The sequence below is a fragment of the Procambarus clarkii genome, chromosome 59 (assembly GCF_040958095.1).
Source record: "Procambarus clarkii isolate CNS0578487 chromosome 59, FALCON_Pclarkii_2.0, whole genome shotgun sequence".
In the NCBI taxonomy this organism is placed as follows: Eukaryota; Metazoa; Arthropoda; class Malacostraca; order Decapoda; family Cambaridae; genus Procambarus; species Procambarus clarkii.
The window spans coordinates 22450939-22469094 of NC_091208.1; the positions used below are offsets into that span (position 1 = coordinate 22450939).

Here is an 18156-nt window from a genome sequence, read left to right on the forward strand (position 1 = left end):
TTAAATTTGTCACACTAATAAACTTAAAATTTACAGAGGCCTTGGTGTCTGATTTTTATGTTTACTTCGAACTTTCTCATGGTATCTTCAACTAACATTGTGTGTGTTGGCAGAAGTGCCCCTCACTATGGCCACATTATATCACAACGCACATACGTAATTAATGATTCACACACACTGCTCATCAACAAAATTCTGCAGCGAGTAGTTAGAAGCCTTATCGTTCAGTTTAGATATGGTCATCAAGAAAATACATTTGAGAGGATTTGTACATGTATATTTGTTACTCTACTACCATCACAGTGAAAGACAATCAAAATAATAACAATTGCCTGCTTTTAGCATTTATACAATGATACCAAGCAAATTACAGATAAAGAAAAATAAATACTTTACAGTAATGCAAGACAGAAGCACGATATAATTTGGCTTGTCCCCCTTCTTTATCAGGGACAGAAACCTGAAGTCTATTAGGCTACTGAGGCCCATGGAGAATGACTGACTATCTCTCAGGATGCATCTCAACAGTATATCTACTCTCTGGTACACATTTACCACTAACTTACCACAAGCATTGGATGTATGAAAACATGCCCAAATGCTTTCTCCTGCCAAGGTGTCGTGCTCGGGACCAATCTGTTGCAAGTCGACTATTATGCAGTGTTTTATCTAGCAAACCTAAGATTTTTCCACCGACTGTAACTACAGAAACTCCTAAAGAAAATACCTTTTTCGTAACAGCTTTAAAGTTTATTTAAAATGATTACCAACTCACCAAATATAACCGTTACCAAAGTACTGTACAGTAATACTGTATAATCACATTCATTAGCCATTTTTTTTTTACCCTGTGTAGAAGAAAATTATAATCCTTGTTCAAAATGCATCCTTAGCACTGCATTGTGGCATTTTTATAAAAAGCCAAGGCGAGATGTATACTATGATGAATATTGTAGTGAAACATAGCTTGGAGTTGTTCATTTACCATGAGACTAGGTAAAGCAACTATTTGTAGGAAGCCCTGTGCTCCTCCAGAGCCACCATCAGGACTCCAGCCAGCATGGTGAAGTGCATGTACTACAGCCTCCCGACAACTTAATGACTGTAAGCCATCTAGCACAAGTACTGGCAACTGCTTGCCAACTTCCTGGCTAGTATAAATTTGCACTTGTTTGAAGGCAGACCCCAACACGAGAAGTAAACCGTACTGAAGCCGAGAGAGGAGAGGGACGTCGAGAAGCACAATAGACCCACCAACAGAAACGTCTCCCTTCTCCAACAACACTAAAGCTTGCTCCAGTGCTCTACAACCTGAATGAGGGCCAGGAATTGCCTCACCCCTTAACACCTGGGCTCCCGGGCACTGACAGAGGACCGAATCCAAAAGGCTATCGTCGCACACGATCTTGCCACCACTGCACAATTTCTCCCATGCACGGTGAAGCTCCCTGTATATCCTGATTACTCTTTCTGAACAAAATTTGGAGGAATCGATATAATGGAAAGGCTTTCCTCTTATTCTTTCAAACTCTATCTTCTCCAGGTGTTGTGATGAAAAACTTGCGGATGCTTGCACAATTTTATTTCCTTTTATATCATGACCTGGTCTCAAATTTGAGTAATCCTTTATATAACAATCTATAAATTGCTTTAGTATTTCCAGCTTTGACAGCACACAATTACTTCTCATAAGCATTGCACTCCCAGTTTTGTTCCAATCACTGTCCAAAAGATGTCGAGACTTATTGACATTACCATCAGTAATGGTTTTATCCACTGGTATTGGCACACAATAATTTTGTTCGAAAAAGAAGGCAGTTGCTTTATTTTTTAGCAGTTCATTATACTGTTTTTCCCACTCTGGCATACTCTGAAATAACATCAAGTTACGCTCTATGGTACTGACCTGAAAACACATGAACATGTTGGCACACTGCCTCATTTGCTGCATGAAGTCCTCTGGTATATCCTCCTGTGCAAACATTGATTCTGGGCGAATATCTGGCCCATAAACCTCCAGCAGTTTGTTCAGGTGCTCACTACAATTATCTTTGCCACAATAATTTATGGCAATAGCATAAACCTCAGAGTTGCCCTGCTTACTAGTCCCTGGTTTATACAAGTGAACACGTTCAAAAACACAACATAGCAAGTATACAAGAGATAACGTTTCACTTTCAAACAAGGTAAATTTTTTAACCACCAGCGAGCCGCCCGGAGCCAATAAACACATTGCCCCGACAACTTCACATAAATGTAGTGGATGAGTCATCTTCTCTTGCTCAGCTGGATTAGCCTGGCAATCAAAACTGCCATCTGCGGTAACCAAGTGAACAGGCCCAAGACACTGAGCATCCTGCACAATGCTGTCCAGGTTGTCCCGCACCATCAGGTCTCCCGTGTTATCTTTGCCAAATGACCATTTCTTCAATGTGAGATAGATAAAGCGATCCTCCGCTATGCACTGGTCAAGAGACGTACCTTCATAGTATGGGTTCAGTGTGTTACCCAACCACTGCCACTGAAAGGTAATGAATCATTAACATTCATCCATATTGATGCAAATAAATGTAAACATTTCACTTCAGTTTTTTTTTTTTTTTTTTTTTTTTTTTTTTTAAATATACTAAACACTACTGTACTTCAATTACTTGAATTTACTGAAAATAAATCTACAGGATTTATCAACCTATCTTTAAATCTCAATGATTTTATGTTTTTGGGCACAAATTTCTCTTAACCTTCTTTCCACTTTTTTTTTTTTTTTAAGTACTTTTCTTTCTCCTAATGACTGCCACCGAATACTTTACATTTGTGCACTCAACATGAACGAAAAATGTATAGTTTGAGGAGAATGAGGTAATAATACATTTAATGTATACAGTATCATTTCTAGATTGTCTTCTCAACCAACTTTGCACTAGCTGGTGGGAATTAACACACCTTGAGGGATGATCTGTTTAATGCCAAGTAGTGATTGAGCGCCAAAATAAAAGCTCCTGGTGCCTCACACAAGTGCACGGAGTTGAACTGTACGACTTCTTCATCCAAAGTGGCACTGTGGTGTTGCTGTACTGTATCAGAACTATCCTCTTGTGACCCAGTCTCTGCATCCGGTGGGATGATGGGGTATGCATTGACTATCTCGTAAAACTTCAGCCAAGCCTGATGACAGTTCCCATACAAAATAGTATTAATGTTCACCATAAAAGCCCTATTCTGTTAAAGGTTTAAAAATTCTTCAATAATTTTTTGTATTACAAGCAGATACCAATGAATACACAGTACAGTATTGTACTTATAGTCATTGAACACACGTACAAACTACTCCAGAATTCTGTCAGGAAATGTTCCACTTTGTAATTACATTTTTCAACTCTTAAGTCTAAAACCTGTAGCAATATCTGCATTGAAGACTTTACAAGGCAACACAAAAGAATTCAAATATAATGTATGTTCCAAAATGTCAATACACACTAGACTTCCTAAAGAGAAAATGCTTTACCTGAGTAACCATTTCTGGCTGAGCATGACGTCTGATTGCATAAGAGACCTTCTGGGTGGGGTTTGTGTTGTTAGTGTGTGAATGCCACACTTCTATGTCTTTGTCACTGAGCTGCTCTTTGGTCTTGTTTAATGATATCTTCATTGCCTGGAGCGTTTCATCCTGAGAGAGAGAGAGAATTTCCATAAGTTAAAAAGCTGAATATATTAAAAATGAATAACACAAAATTGAACTATAGTTTTAACACCATTCCAGGTACATCCTGAGGGCATCATTTCTTCTAGACACTTCCCCTTCATGAAGGAAGCAGCCACTTGCACAATATTTCTACATATTTAAAATGTCTTCAGCAGCTTATGAATTTTGAAAGCATCAAGATACTTGATGCATTTGTGTACAATACAATAATGAGAGTTTCTGTAGATGCAGGTCTACACGTGCATGTACAGTATATGCTATATTTATCTTTGTTTTATGATACAGTAACTTTTCCCATTACTCTTCTGAGCATTTGACTATACTTCACGACTCTTATAGGTGGAGCTGCTTATTACCTTAAGCAGCTCCGTCTTGTGTATTAGGGTAGAACCGAGCGAGACGTGGTGAGCTGCTTGGTTACATGTACTGTTCTTGCATAGCTGTTCCCACTTAGTGTTGCGATTATGTCTACTCCCTGGTCTTTTTTAATTCTCATTTCTTGTAATTGTCTTCCCCTATGATGTAGTTAAATATAGGTCTCCTTTCTCCCTTACCCATTTTCATTATTTTGCACTTATTTGAATTGAATTCCAGCAGTTATTTATCTGCTCACTCCTGAAATTTGTTAAGGTTTCCTTGCAAGATTTCAAAGAGAATAGATAAAGTGGATAAAGGAAGCCTATATAAATTAAATAGGCAGGTAGGAAAAGGGGACAATGGTGAAAGCTGGATAACCAATCGAGTCTAGTCGAAAAGAGATGCAAGTAAGTTCTCATTCCCTGTACAGGCAGTAGGAAAGTGGAATGCAATGAAGGAAGAGGTTAATGAAGCACATTCCATCCACAACTGTAAAAATATACAAGATGAAATGTTAATATTGAGAGGAGTAATTAGTGTGCCAGGTACAAACAGCTAGGAGGCAGGGCATAAAGAGCTAGATCTTACACCCCTTTTCCTGTAGTACTTCAGTAAGCAATTCCTCACACCTTTATGGGTGCTTACCCATGAAGTTGCGAGGGATTTACGAGTGGGATGTCTTCTTGTACGACATGAAAGGTATTTTACAGCCTGCGGAAGGTGGGGAAGAAGAAGAAGGCGAAAATCAATGCTGCCTCTTTAATAGGACATGAGCAAAACAAAAATCCTTACCTGCCAAGAGGGTTGTGTGTACATAGTTTCTACTGCAGGAAGTGTCCAAGCATCATTTCCTTCCATTTCTGAAGGTTTTGTGAAAGTGAAATGTTTACTAAAGTGAGTTTCCACTTCCATTTGGGCTTTCATGTGGTCTGTATACTCAAGCAGTGGGAATTTGAAACCTTCCTTGCCCAGAAGACCCCGACTGCAGAAGATATAAAAATTTCATGAATACAGCAAAGTGATGAAGATTTTATACACATGTACCTTCCCCAATCCCTCTGTAAACTTCCCCAAAAACATCTTTCATTTGCACTTCTGTCATCACACTGAGCATATGCAATAGCCATAGCCCTTTAAAATTCAAATGACACATAAGCACCTTGAACTGCACTACGAGAAGTTGAGTCAACAAAAAAGTATACTCCCTCCCTAATTCCCAACCACTTGGACTGGACAGTAGAACGACAGCCTTGCTTCTTGCAGGTCGTCGTTCAATTCCCGACTGTCCAAGTGGTTGGGCACCATTCCTTTCCCCCGTCCCAGCCTAAATCCCTATCCTCACAGCCTTTCCCAGTGCTAAATAGTTGTAATGGCTTAGTGCTCACTCCTACTCTTACAATCCTTGCTCTACTCCAGCCTTTGTTCTTGTTTCTTCTAAGCTTTGTCTCACAAACCAAGTACATCAAACATTCTCTTATTAAAAACTTCTCCATTAAAAAAAAAAATTCTCTAAAATGTAATAGAATCTAGTTAGTTTCCTTAAATTTCATAGAGTACAGGCAGGTGTGAACACTAACTCCATGGTGGTTTTGGCAGTGGTTGGGGAGGAGTTTATGAATACCTCTGACTCAATCTTCATATCCTTTAATTGTAAGATGTAAGCCAAAATGTTTGGTAATGTAATCACCACATTTCTATGCCTATTACATTAATTTGCACAATTAAATTTTTTACAGTATCTCATCTTATAGACTACTTTACAAAAAGATTGAATATTGTGTTTGAAGCAATACTGCAAAGCTATGACAGACAATATTTTAATAATCTGGACAAAGATATATTCAGGTACCCAATTACGCCATTTGACACAGCAAAACAGTATCTGCAAAACAATAAATAAAAGCTTGCATAGCATTTATATTATGAACTCCCCCAGTTACTACACATGACCCTTGGAATTTCAATTCCTATACTGTATTTATTATGCTGTACAGTATTTAAGAATACAAATTATTTTTTTGCCAACATTTAACAAATACACAAGTTACATTATTAAGAAAATACTTAATATAGTTGAACCCCCCATTATCCCAACACCTGTTTTTTGTATTCTCAGATCATCTAAACAGAAATTTCTGGTTCTTAACATCCCCCCCCACCCCATGCATTCCTATTAAACCACTATTACAGGTATTTTTAGCTCATGTGTACGGTACTAGAATAAATATAAAAATCGACCACAAACATGACTTGCTAACTTATTTGATATCCTGATTTTCGTCATTTTGAAGAACTGTATTAATTGGTTCAGATAATCTAAGTCGCACTGTATTCTATTTTTCAATATCGACTTCTCTGGTTTTTAAATCCACACAGTACAGTAATAAAATACTCACCTCCGTTGGTTGTCATGATGTCGCCTCTTTGACTTTGGTTTGGAGAACGTAAGTGGTGTGGTCTCTTGGGGCCTGATGCTCCTCTTCTCTCTCTGGGGACGAAAAGAAAATCCATCTTCCCCCTCTCGTGGTTCCGGTAATATTCTTTCCTCTACCTCCATCGCCATGGAGTCAGCCACTTTACTTGTGTTAACTATTATTGCCTCTTTATTCTCCTTTTCTCTTAATTCTTCTTTTCCCAAATTTTGTTTTGATTCTGCACACCTGTTCCCCCACTCAATTATCACTTAGAAACATCAGTGCATACTGATATACAATAGCTCAATAATACCTATAAAATGTCTGTTTTCCCCATTTTCATTCTTCATTACATTAATAAAAAACTAAGTGTAATTATAAGGTTGAATTAAAAAACTAAATTATTAACAATTAATAGTTCAGGCAACTGGAATAATTCTGCCCTTCAATATGGTGTACTGCATTAAACACAATACAAGAAAACTATTTAGAAACAATTGTTCAAAGGCCTGTCATAAAAATGATGATGTATATTCTGAAGTCTTTAAGCCTTTGTTTTTTTAGCAATAGAGTCCAACTGAGCTCGTACTTTAGCCAGCGAATCAATAGTAGCAGTGAGAGCTTCTGGACTAAGCTCTAGACTTACGTTTTCTATCTCACTGCCATTACGATCTTTCACCATCTGAAATTCATCAAATCTTTATATAGTTCTGGTATAGAATATCAGTAATTAATTTAATACTACAGTATTATGAATTCCCTTATCTATCATTATCTCTTGCCTACTTTAATTCATGTACCAAAATGCTTAAATTAATTTAAATACTAAGTGCATTTTCCTGCTTTTAGAACTCATGCTTTTGATCCACCATGAACTGAGTATATATTGTATTTACTGAACACACAAAATCATACAAATGCACTTTAAAGGATGAAACGTACAAATATGATGCTCTTCAACAAAATAGCTTTGTATAATAGGTATATGCCAGAAAATATAGTACACAACTGAAATAATATTTACAGTACTGTACAGTACTAAGATATGAATGTATGTCATTAATCTCATTCCTATAACACAAGACGTTCGAGAGAATTACAAGAAATAAAAGCGACTTGATCACGAGATAATGACAATCAATTTCAGTGGTTTTCACGGAAAAAACTAGGATGCAAAACATGACACATTTTGCTGTAACTGCAGTGACAGTGACTACTGTAAAGCAACTATGTTTGGTAAACTCTTATAAAAGAAAATGTTAACACAGTAAATCTTACACACACAATTGCAGATGAATTACAACATATATAATAATAAAAACTTAAATACTTGTAAATGATAATATAGTAATACTTACCGTCATGTCAAGGAGGCAACAGACTTTTTTTGTGTCTTCCGTTTCAATCTTTACGGCGAGTTCACAAAGCTGTGGAGGAACTGCCATGCTCCATGTGTCGTTCTCAGCCACAAAGAAAGCCCTAGGAAGCAGCAAAAAAAACCCAGGGCGAAATAAATTTACAAGACAAGATTATTATACCTTTCTTTTCTTGAAAGCTTTATACAGTAAGGGGTCTGAAAAATATGTATGCTCATCTATGACTGTAAATGAACCAGTTGGGCCCCTATGCTGACTGTAAATGAACCAATAACAACACTCCTAGAACATCCTGATCCTACAGTAATTTTTACCATGCTACATTTATTATTTGCCGAGACTTTTGTAATAATTTTATATTATTGGTTTTCTATTATCAGGGGACAGAAAGCCTGTTAGATTGATCAAGGTCACCCTTTTACAGGAAGCAACCCACAACAGTTCCCTATCTTATGGATGCACATTTAGGGTAAAGTTGCTCATACCCGGACACTTAAAAATTATTTATGTTCCTGTGACACTACACAAATTTTTATTTTGCTGAAGTTAAATTGCAAAACTTATGGCATGAATCATTTTCATTTGATTTAGAAATACACACTATACTGTACATGGTTTTAGTGTCAGGAGACAGAAAATGAGGCCTATTTCATTGCCAGTCTCCAGACACACCTAAGTATTCATAATGAATTTGAGATGTCGTAACACTTTCACAAAATAGCAGTTTAAAATTATACACTCCCATAAAACAAATATAGAATAAATTAAATCAAACAATCCCTACAATTTGACGAATAAAATAACACGATTTTCACAAGAACTGAATCGGGGAAATATTCTAATATTTATTTTTTACAGGTTTCTATTATATACAGTATCATTCATATTTCACTAAAGTATATTATTTGATTAGTGTATTTAAAGTGTTCCTGATACTTTGTTTAATGCACTAACACAGGTACTGTAAGTATTTCAGCGCCAAAGTCCAGAGACCAGTGACCTTTGGAAAACCACCAACGTTACCCTACCACTAGATGACTCGAGGCATCAGGTGTAAGAATCCATACCCAAACATATTGCTCTGCCAGGAAATCAAACTAATTATGTTGGTTTTTAGTAGACTGTACTAATTACTGTGCTATAGACTTTGACTTGAGAATGGCTTAGGACGGACCGAAACGTTGTCGTCCCTTCACCTTCTAGTGTGTTGTCTAGTCATCAGTGTGTGGTCTGGTCATCAATGTACTATAGAGTTGCGCTGCCTCTTAAGTGAATCAATTAAGCCGCCTCCAAGTGAACAATCACAATACACTATAAAATACATACATTATAGACGACTGACGACACACAATGAGCCTCCAGAAAACCAGTGACGATACCACCCTACAGCAGTCCAAGTCCTGCTTGAGAGTCTCACACACTCCAAGCCAAGACCTTCCATGCATCACATACCAGTGACAGTCACACAGTAGGGAAAGACAAAGGATAGCAGGGGGGAGAAAGATGCAGATAGCAAGGGGTGGAGTCAGATAGCAAGGGGGAAGATACAGATAGCAAGGCGAGGAGTCCGATAGCTGTACACAGGTAGGTACCACATACCTGAGGCAGAAGAGGGGTGCTTGAAATGTGTAAATTTGTACCACAAACTAAAATGGAAGGAGAGATGTGCCAAAAAGGAGGTACCACATACCAGGGAGGTAAGAAACAGGTGACAGAGGAGAAAAAACGTCGCCAGAATCTCCAAGTCTCTCAGGTGCAGGCAGAAGTTTGTTTACGTCTCGGCCTCGTTTTCTCTCCTCATCGCCTCGGCTCTTATGGTAGACTATGGCAAGTGGTCACTGGTCACTTGGTACACAAGACGTATACATGTATATAATGGTCAATATTAGAACCACAATATAATGCTATTAACAGTTAAAATCTTCTATTTAACTAGCATATAGTTATTAAATGAAGTTGAGTGATGTGATTGGCATAATCCGGGCTTCATAAGAACACCCGCATGTGAAAACACTGCACATCTGATGGTCCACAAACATGCTCTAACGCACAAAACACTGTGGCCAGTTTTTAGGTAGATTGCTATACATTTACTATGTGATAGTTATACTTGTATATACTAATATTTGTTAAAGGTAAACGCATAACATGTAATATTAATCAATAAAAACAAAGTCAGAAATAACAAACCTGTCTACACATGTCTATTGTGTTAAAAGTATTTTGGGCGCACTTGTACTTGTGCGCTAGCTGACGTTCACATCTGTTCTTGCCATTGTACGCATCTAGTGCAAGGACTAGATTTAATCAATCATAATGATAATAATGTTTACTTATTAGGGGAATAAATTTATGGCCCACTTATAAATAATGGGACTTAGAAATTGTCGAAATATTATAATAATTCATTTCTTTGTTGAATTAAAAATATAAAACCCATGGCTACTCTGTCTATCTGCGTATACATGTATTCACCTAGTTGCGCTTGCGGGGGTTGAGCTCTGGCTCTTTCGGCTCCCTCTCAACTGTCTATTAATAAACTTTTTTCACACACACCCAGGAAACAGTCCGTAGCAGCTGTTTAATTCCCAGGTACTTATTTACTGCTAGGTGAACAGTGGCATGTGGGTGAAAGAAACTCTGCCCATTTGTTTCCGCCTTCGACGGGGATTGATCCCCGGACCCTAGAACTACGAATACCGAGCTCTGTCCGTTCAGCCGTCAAGCCCCCGAGGCCTGACATCTCTCCTCAAGGGGTTGTGAATAGGGCCATCTTGGCGCAAATCTCCAGAAGGTTACAAAGAGCAGACGCTGGAATGTTTCGAAGTTTATAGTAAACTCACCAACATTGGAATATGAATAAATGGTTACTCCAAATGCCCAGACTGGTGTAATATACGCATTAATACGCAGAGTCCTTGCCCCTTGTTCCGACTGGCATAAAATCCACAGGGAACCGGAGAGAAGTCTTCAAGTATTAATAAACAACGGGTACACGAATAGAGAAATCAACACCCTTATCAGATAATATTTAGACAACTGGTATAACAGAGAACAACAACCGCCTTAGCAAACAACCTCTCCCACAAAACTATTACAAATCCACTATAAGCTCATTTAATGGCAGAATTTAGTCATTTTGTGCAACAACTGTTATATCTCATATTTTTAATTATCATAGTAATCGAAAAATTTATATTTTTGGATATATAAAAGATGAAACAGCAAGCTATGAGCCAGCTCGGTGGGCTGAACTCTCCTGATGACGTCACCAAGCATGTAGCAAATACCTTCCTGTGATTGGCTGTTGCAGGGAATGCCAACATTCTTTCTATGAATGAAATACAAACTAAGAAATACGTCCTTTTGCATTATAATCTCTTTGTACAAAGCGGTTGTACAAAATAAGATTTGTTTTGTACCTGACAGAGATTTTCATCTAACTGAATAATAGTCTAATAAAAGGGCGAAGCATTGTATCGTCGATGTTATTTGTGTGAAGCAACCTCCACTGATGACGTCACAAGTCAGGTAGCCAGCAAATGTTTCTGTAACACTCGTTACATCCTGCAGTATTTAATTTTCACTTTATTAATGCTTTTAAAATACTTAACATTTCAGTTTATAGGTAGATTAAAGTCGAAACAAAATATCATAAGCAAGGATGGTGTGCTGAATAAAGATGATATATTAAGTGGATGGAGCCTTTAGCTGATCCCTTCCTGTGATTGGCTGTTGTGTGAATGTCAAAAAAGAGTTTCTACCAATAATATGCCATTCATTATGCACCCCATACCATCTGTGGGCGGAGTTAGGAACCTCCTACCCGAGCACAACAACCCACCTTATGGGTTGCTGTTTGGCTATTTATAGTGCGTTGGAAAAAACACAGATGGCGTTAGTTGTATTTTGTGGGGTAATTTGTTATAAGTGTAATTTGATGTCAACAGATGGCGTAAACTGTATCTTATGGCCACTGTCTTATTGCTTCGTAATTACAATTATTACCTAACCTATAATAGGTATAGGTTAAGTTATAATTGTAATTACGAAGCAATAAGATGCTTATCTTAAGATACTAACAAGGTTAGGTAAGGTCGGTGTTTTCTATGAATCTTTTTTAAGGGTATCTATTAGGTTTAGTATATCACCTATGCACGTAGTTAATAAGTCAATATTGACTTTACGAATTTGCGAGAACGGGTTGCAACAACGGGAAATTATCAATCATAATGATAATAATGTACATTTATTTAGGGGAATAAAGTTTTGGGCCCACTCAGAAATAATGGGGCTAAGAAATAATCGAAACATTATAATAATTAATTTTTGTTGTATTAAAAACATAAATAAAACCCATGGTTACTCTAAATATGAACACTAGAAAACCTTCAATACCACAGGGAAACGTCGCATCTGCTGCAGATACATCGATAATATATGCGTATGTGTGAAAAAACTCACAGAATTGTCGCTATTAAAGGATCTACTTATCCGAGTTAACTTTACCCATGAACTATAGGCATCGATGGTACACTTCCTTTCCTCCATGTCTACGTGAGAACCTAAAACAGCTCCTTCACCACAGAAAGTTTTACTAAACCCACCAACACTGGAATGTGTATGAATGGTCAGAGATAAGAATAGTGAAATAAACGCAATTATACTCAGAGCCCTTACTCATTGTTCTGACTGGTATAAAATCTACCAGGAACTGGAGAAAAGCCTTCAAGTATTAGCTACACAAATTGAGAAGTCAACACCAATATCAGAAGATATTTAGAAAAATTATAAAAAACGCTTTCCATAAAACTATTACAAAATCCACTATGATGTCTTTTTATTGGCAAACTTTAGCTATTTTGTGTAACAACTGCTATATCTCATTCCTTTAATAATCATAGTAATCGAAATATTCATATTTTTTATATACAAGTGATGAAACAGAAAGCTAGATCTGTGTGTCGCTCCTGAAGACGTCAGTAAGGAGACGGACTCTTAGCAAATACCTTCCTGTGATTGGCTGTTGCTGGGAATGGCAACACTCTTTCTATAAATTATATGCAAACTAAGAAATACGTCTTTTTGCACAACAATTTCTTTATTTCAAATACAACCTCTTCGTTTTGTACAAGACAGAAATTTCCATCTAACTGAATAATCGAGTCCAATAAGAGAACGGAGCATTGTATCATCGATATTATTTGCGTAAGGCAACCCTCACTGATGACGTCACAAGCTAGGTAGCCAGCCCATGTTTCTGTAACACTCGTTACATCCTGCAGTATTTAATTATCACTTTATTAATGCTTTTAAAACTCTTAACCTTTCACTTTTTAGGTAGATTAAACTTGAAGCAGAATGTCATAAGCAAGGATGGTGTGCTGAATAAAGATGATTTATTAAGTGGATGGCACCTATAGCTGATCCCTTCCTGTGATTGGCTGTTGTGTAAATGTCAACAAAGAATGCCTACCAATAACATGCCATTTATTATGCACTCCATACCATCTGTGGGCGGAGCTTGGAACCTCCTACCCGAGCACAACAACCCGCCTTATGGGTTGCTGTTTGGCTATTTATAGTGCGTTGGAAAAAAACTAGATGGCGTTAGTTGTATTTTGTGGGGTAATTTGTTATAAGTGTAATTTGATGTCAACAGATGGTGTAAGCTGTATCTTATGGCCATTATTGACCAGCCAGTTGATAGTGTTCTCTTGTGCCGACAGATGGCATCAGCTGTATCATTATTACTTCCAAATTCCCTTTAAACACTGATCTACAAATCCCGTAGCTTATGATAAGCTTTTATACTATTCTGGTATTAGGTAACAATTAATTTTCTTTTATCTACTGTTGAGAATATCATTATATAACGACTGGTTAGGATGTATTGTTCTTTGTTGAGTGTTTAGTTTAGTTTATTTATTATGCACCCCATACCCATCTTGTGGACGGTAGTGGAAAGGGTTACAGAGGCACATAATGGGCTCAGGGACAATTTATTTAGCTCAGATTCAGATTCAGATTCAGATGTTTATTCAGGTAAGGTATATACATACAAGTGATGTTACATTAATGGATTGATATATAGATAGAGCTAGTACATACAATGCCTAAAGCCACTATTACGCAATGCGTTTCGGGCAAGAAAAACATTAATATCTAGAACTTAATACTAATTGAGCATAAAGAATAAAAGATGTTGAGAACAAATACAAATAAAGATAAAAAAAAAGGGGGAACATGACTGAAAAAGCAGCACAAATACAATAGGTTGACAAACAGTGTTGATTACAAAAAAGAAAAAAAAAAAAAAGAAAATAACAGACATGGGTTGACAATAGAGGAGTGAGGTAGATTACAGGGAATTTATTAGGTAGTGTTTAGTTTTTATCTTAAACTGGTTGAGAGAGGGACAGTCTTTAACATGGTTGGGAAGGTCATTCCACATTCTGGGCCCCTTGAATTGCAGAGCATTTCTAGTTTGATTAAGACGTACTCTAGGAATATCAAAACTGTATTTATTTCTGGTGTGGTGCTCATGGGTTCTGTTACAACCTTCTATGAAGCTTTTAAGATCAGGATTGGCATTATAGTTTAGCGTTTTATATATGTATAATACACATGAGAGAATGTGCAGTGACTTAATATCTAACATATTAAGAGATTTGAGTAGGGGTACCGAGTGATGTCTGGGGCCAGAGTTGGATATTGTTCTAATAGCGGCTTTGTGTTGGGTAATTAGAGGACGTAAGTGATTTTGGGTAGTAGAACCCCAAGCACAAATACCATAGTTGAGATAAGGATAGATAAGGGAGTAATAGAGAGTCACCAGAGCAGGGCGTGGTACATAATATCTGATCTTAGAAAGAATGCCCACAGTTTTTGAAACTTTTTTTGATATATTTAGAATGTGTCCCTGGAAATTCAGCTTGTTGTCAATGAGAATGCCAAGGAATTTGCCATCTAATTTGTTACAAATTTGGGTATTGTTTATTTTGAGATTTATAAGACTAGAGGATTTATTGCCAAACAGAATATAGAAGGTTTTGTCAATGTTAAGGGTGAGTTTGTTGGCAGTTAGCCAATGATGGACTTTATTTAGCTCAGTATTTACTGTGGCATTTAGAGCAAGAGGGTCAGGACTGGAGTAAATGAAGGTTGTGTCGTCAGCAAATAGAATTGGTTTGAGGTGTTGGGAGGCATTTGGAAGGTCATTAATGTAGATGAGAAAGAGGAGAGGGCCAAGTATGCTGCCCTGAGGAACACCAATGTTGATGGGTAGGGTGGGAGAAATTGTATTATTCACAGAAACATATTGGAGCCTGTCAGTAAGGTAGGACTCGAGGTATTGTAGGGAGTGCCCTCTGACTCCATAATGATGTAATTTAAGAAGAAGGTTATGGTGGTTGACAGTATCAAAAGCTTTACGCAGGTCCACAAATAACCCAACAGGGAGCTCCTTTTTATCAAGGGCTGTATGAATCGAGTTAAGCATACTAATGAGTGCATCGTTAGTGCTTTTGTAAATGGGCGGCTAAATAATAATAAATAATAAAGCTAAATAATTCATTTATTCACAATTCATTTAGCTAAACAAGTTACAGTCTTGATGAGCTAGTTACAAAATTCAGTATAAGTTGTCGCATCAACAATGGGTTCGAGATCGACCACAAGTACAGGTTCTAAATTAAGCAACTGACATATGTGGAGAGCTAATGTCACAAGTTATATGTTTGTCCTGCACACCGCCCCCCATCCAGTGGGCAGCGGTGGATAGGTTACAATCACTTAGTTACTACCTACAGTTAGCAAACTTGGGATATTTGGCTAAAATTGATCATTTTTATGCGGAAAATCCACAGAGAAACGTGAAAGAAAGTGAATATTTCGCCTGATTTTATTATATATATATATATATATATATATATATATATATATATATATATATATATATATATATATATATATATATATATCAATACTTACTTAATATTAAAACCCTAATGTAAGACTATTAACAGTTAAAATCTTCTAGTTAACAGGCATATAGTTATTAAATGAAGTTGAGTGATGTGATGGACATAATCCTGGCTTCATAAGAACGTCGCCCGACAGTGTTTACACTTCGCATCTGAAGGCCACAAACATGGTCGAACGCACAAAACACTTGACTGTGGCCAGTTTTTGGGTAGACTCCTATTACATTTACTGTGTGATAGTTATACTTATATATAATAATATGTATTAACAGTAAACGCTTAACATGTAATATTAATTAATAAAAACAAAGTCAGAAGATACACGCCTGTCTCTACATGTCTTATGTGTTAATTTTAGGCGCTCCTGTACTTGTGCGCTAGCTGGCGTTCACAACTGTTGATAGTGTTCTTTTCTGCCAACAAATTACTTTAGAATTCCCTTTTAAACACTTATCTACAAATCCCGTAGCTTATGATAAGGTTATATACCAGGCATGTATTAGGTAGAGTTCTGCAATTACTTTCATTTTATCTATTGTTGAGGATATCAATGCACTATTAATAGCCAAACAGCAATTATTGCTATTCTGAGCCCATTATGTGCCTCTGTAACCCTTTCCACTACCGCCCACAAGATGGGTATGGGGTGCATAATAAATGAACTAAACTAAAAACTGTGTATTATTCTAATCTACTTTTGTGTCAAAATTTCTTGCAATGTACCTGTAAAAATTTTTTGTCAATTTTACTGTTAATTATCTACAAATTATCTGTTAGTTTAAGGATTTGCCCGAAACGCTTTGCGTGCTAGTGGCTTTACAAGAATGTAAATTCAACTTAATTTTTATGTTATCTGTTAATCCCCAATGTACCTTTATGTATATAAATAAATAAATAAATATCGTCATATAACGTCGGATAAGGCTGTTCGTTGTATATCCAGTGTTATTTTTTTTATTGATATAAAAACACCAAAGTACAAACACAGGGAAGAAGTGCAAAACAACATATAAATACAAACAATCGTGCTTAAAGCAAACACCATAAAACAGACATAAAATACATACAAAGGGTCACAGGAAAGCACACAGGACACAAGCAAAGAAACCCACCAACAGCATGGGACAGAAAATGCATATAATACACAACAAATAAATGACATAAGGACAATAACAAAAATGTACAAGAAAAAATACATAAAAATTACAGCAAATGTACAGAAAGCCTAACACCCCAAGAACAGAAAATGGGAGTAAATGAGAACACAATCACGGCCAGTCCGACCCTGGACACAAAGGAGCAGAACCGGACACAAATGAGGGCACCAATAACAACATGAAATCCAAAAACTACATATTAGAACATAACAGAAAATAGGTACAAAGAATAAAGCAATTACAAGGACAAAGAAATAATCACACGCAGACACAACCCATACGACACACACCACCACACCACCCCACACCAAGACGCCCGCCACCACAACACACGGAGCGCGCTCAAAGACAGGAAAGAATGGACACCCAACACCCACAACCACAACACAAACACCCATACGAAAGGCAAAGCACAAAACAAATCGCAAACACAACAAAACAGGCCACGCAGGACCCAGGATACAAACACCCACACCACACACACGCACAGACAAAGACACACCCCCCTGTACACGCAGGCACTGCGTGTAAACATCACACACAACACAGACAGAAACCAAGCACACGAATCACTCATACTTCTCCGGGTACTCCCGAGCCGGGAACCGTAAACAATAAGCATGCCAAATAAGTTGGTCGCCTTCAGCAAGCGGACCTCCAGGAGGCGCAGACGGTCGAGGCATCAAATCCGGCACCTCCATGACGAAACACTGTCCCTGTTTCTGGCTCCAGGCTGCTCGTAATTTGGGAAGCTGTTTGGCTCCTGGCGGATGTTATTAGTTGTTCGTGAAACACCAGAAAAAAAGGTTCCAGTGGCAAGTGGAGTTGCTGCAGATTAGCATTGGCATTAGTACTAATTATTGGTACTATTAGCATTAGTACGTGGAATTCCTGATAGAACACGAAACACTGGATATAAGTTGGATAGCATTATGTTTATAAAATAATTAGATAAACACTAGTTCAGAGACCCAGTGGGTACAGTATTGAAGTGTCGATATTTCAACAGTGAATCAACGTGAATGGCGTTGCTTTTGGATATTATGTCCATTGGGAACACTTGCAGACCTATGGAACAAGTTATCAGATAACATCATAGTAGTTAACTCACTGATCATCAGTACAAAACTAATTATTTTGTACAGTAAGTAGCACGGGCTATGG

The 18156-nt window shown here is 37.3% G+C and overlaps 1 protein-coding gene across 2 annotated transcripts; it reads right to left on the reverse strand.

Annotated features, from left to right (window-relative positions):
- Nucleotides 1–255: 255 nt before the first annotated feature.
- aft (cap methyltransferase 2) lies at nt 256–9883 on the reverse strand. 2 transcript variants are annotated; one of them, XM_045758563.2, is made up of 8 exons: nt 9541–9883; nt 7833–7953; nt 7121–7156; nt 6457–6548; nt 4853–5042; nt 3506–3667; nt 2944–3165; nt 256–2521 (listed from the first exon to the last, which is right to left on the reverse strand). In XM_045758563.2, exons 2-8 carry the CDS (start codon nt 7917–7919, stop codon nt 890–892), a joined length of 2421 nt encoding a protein of 806 aa, XP_045614519.2. In that variant the 5' UTR covers nt 7920–7953; nt 9541–9883; the 3' UTR covers nt 256–889. The 2 variants fall into 2 exon arrangements, with proteins under 2 accessions (XP_045614519.2, XP_045614518.2); XM_045758562.2 differs by lacking the exon at nt 9541–9883 and adding an exon at nt 9177–9397.
- Nucleotides 9884–18156: the final 8273 nt, after the last annotated feature.

Coding starts and splice junctions, on each gene's coding strand:
- aft (XM_045758562.2), bottom strand. CDS start 9,295: ATGCATGGAAGGTCTTGGCTTGGAGTGTGTGAGACTCTCAAGCAGGAC. Junction 6,549..7,120: donor ATGGCAGTGAGATAGAAAAC/GTAAGTCTAGAG, acceptor TTTCGTCCCCAG/AGAGAGAAGAGGAGCATCAG. Junction 5,043..6,456: donor CATCATGACAACCAACGGAG/GTGAGTATTTTA, acceptor TATCTTCTGCAG/TCGGGGTCTTCTGGGCAAGG.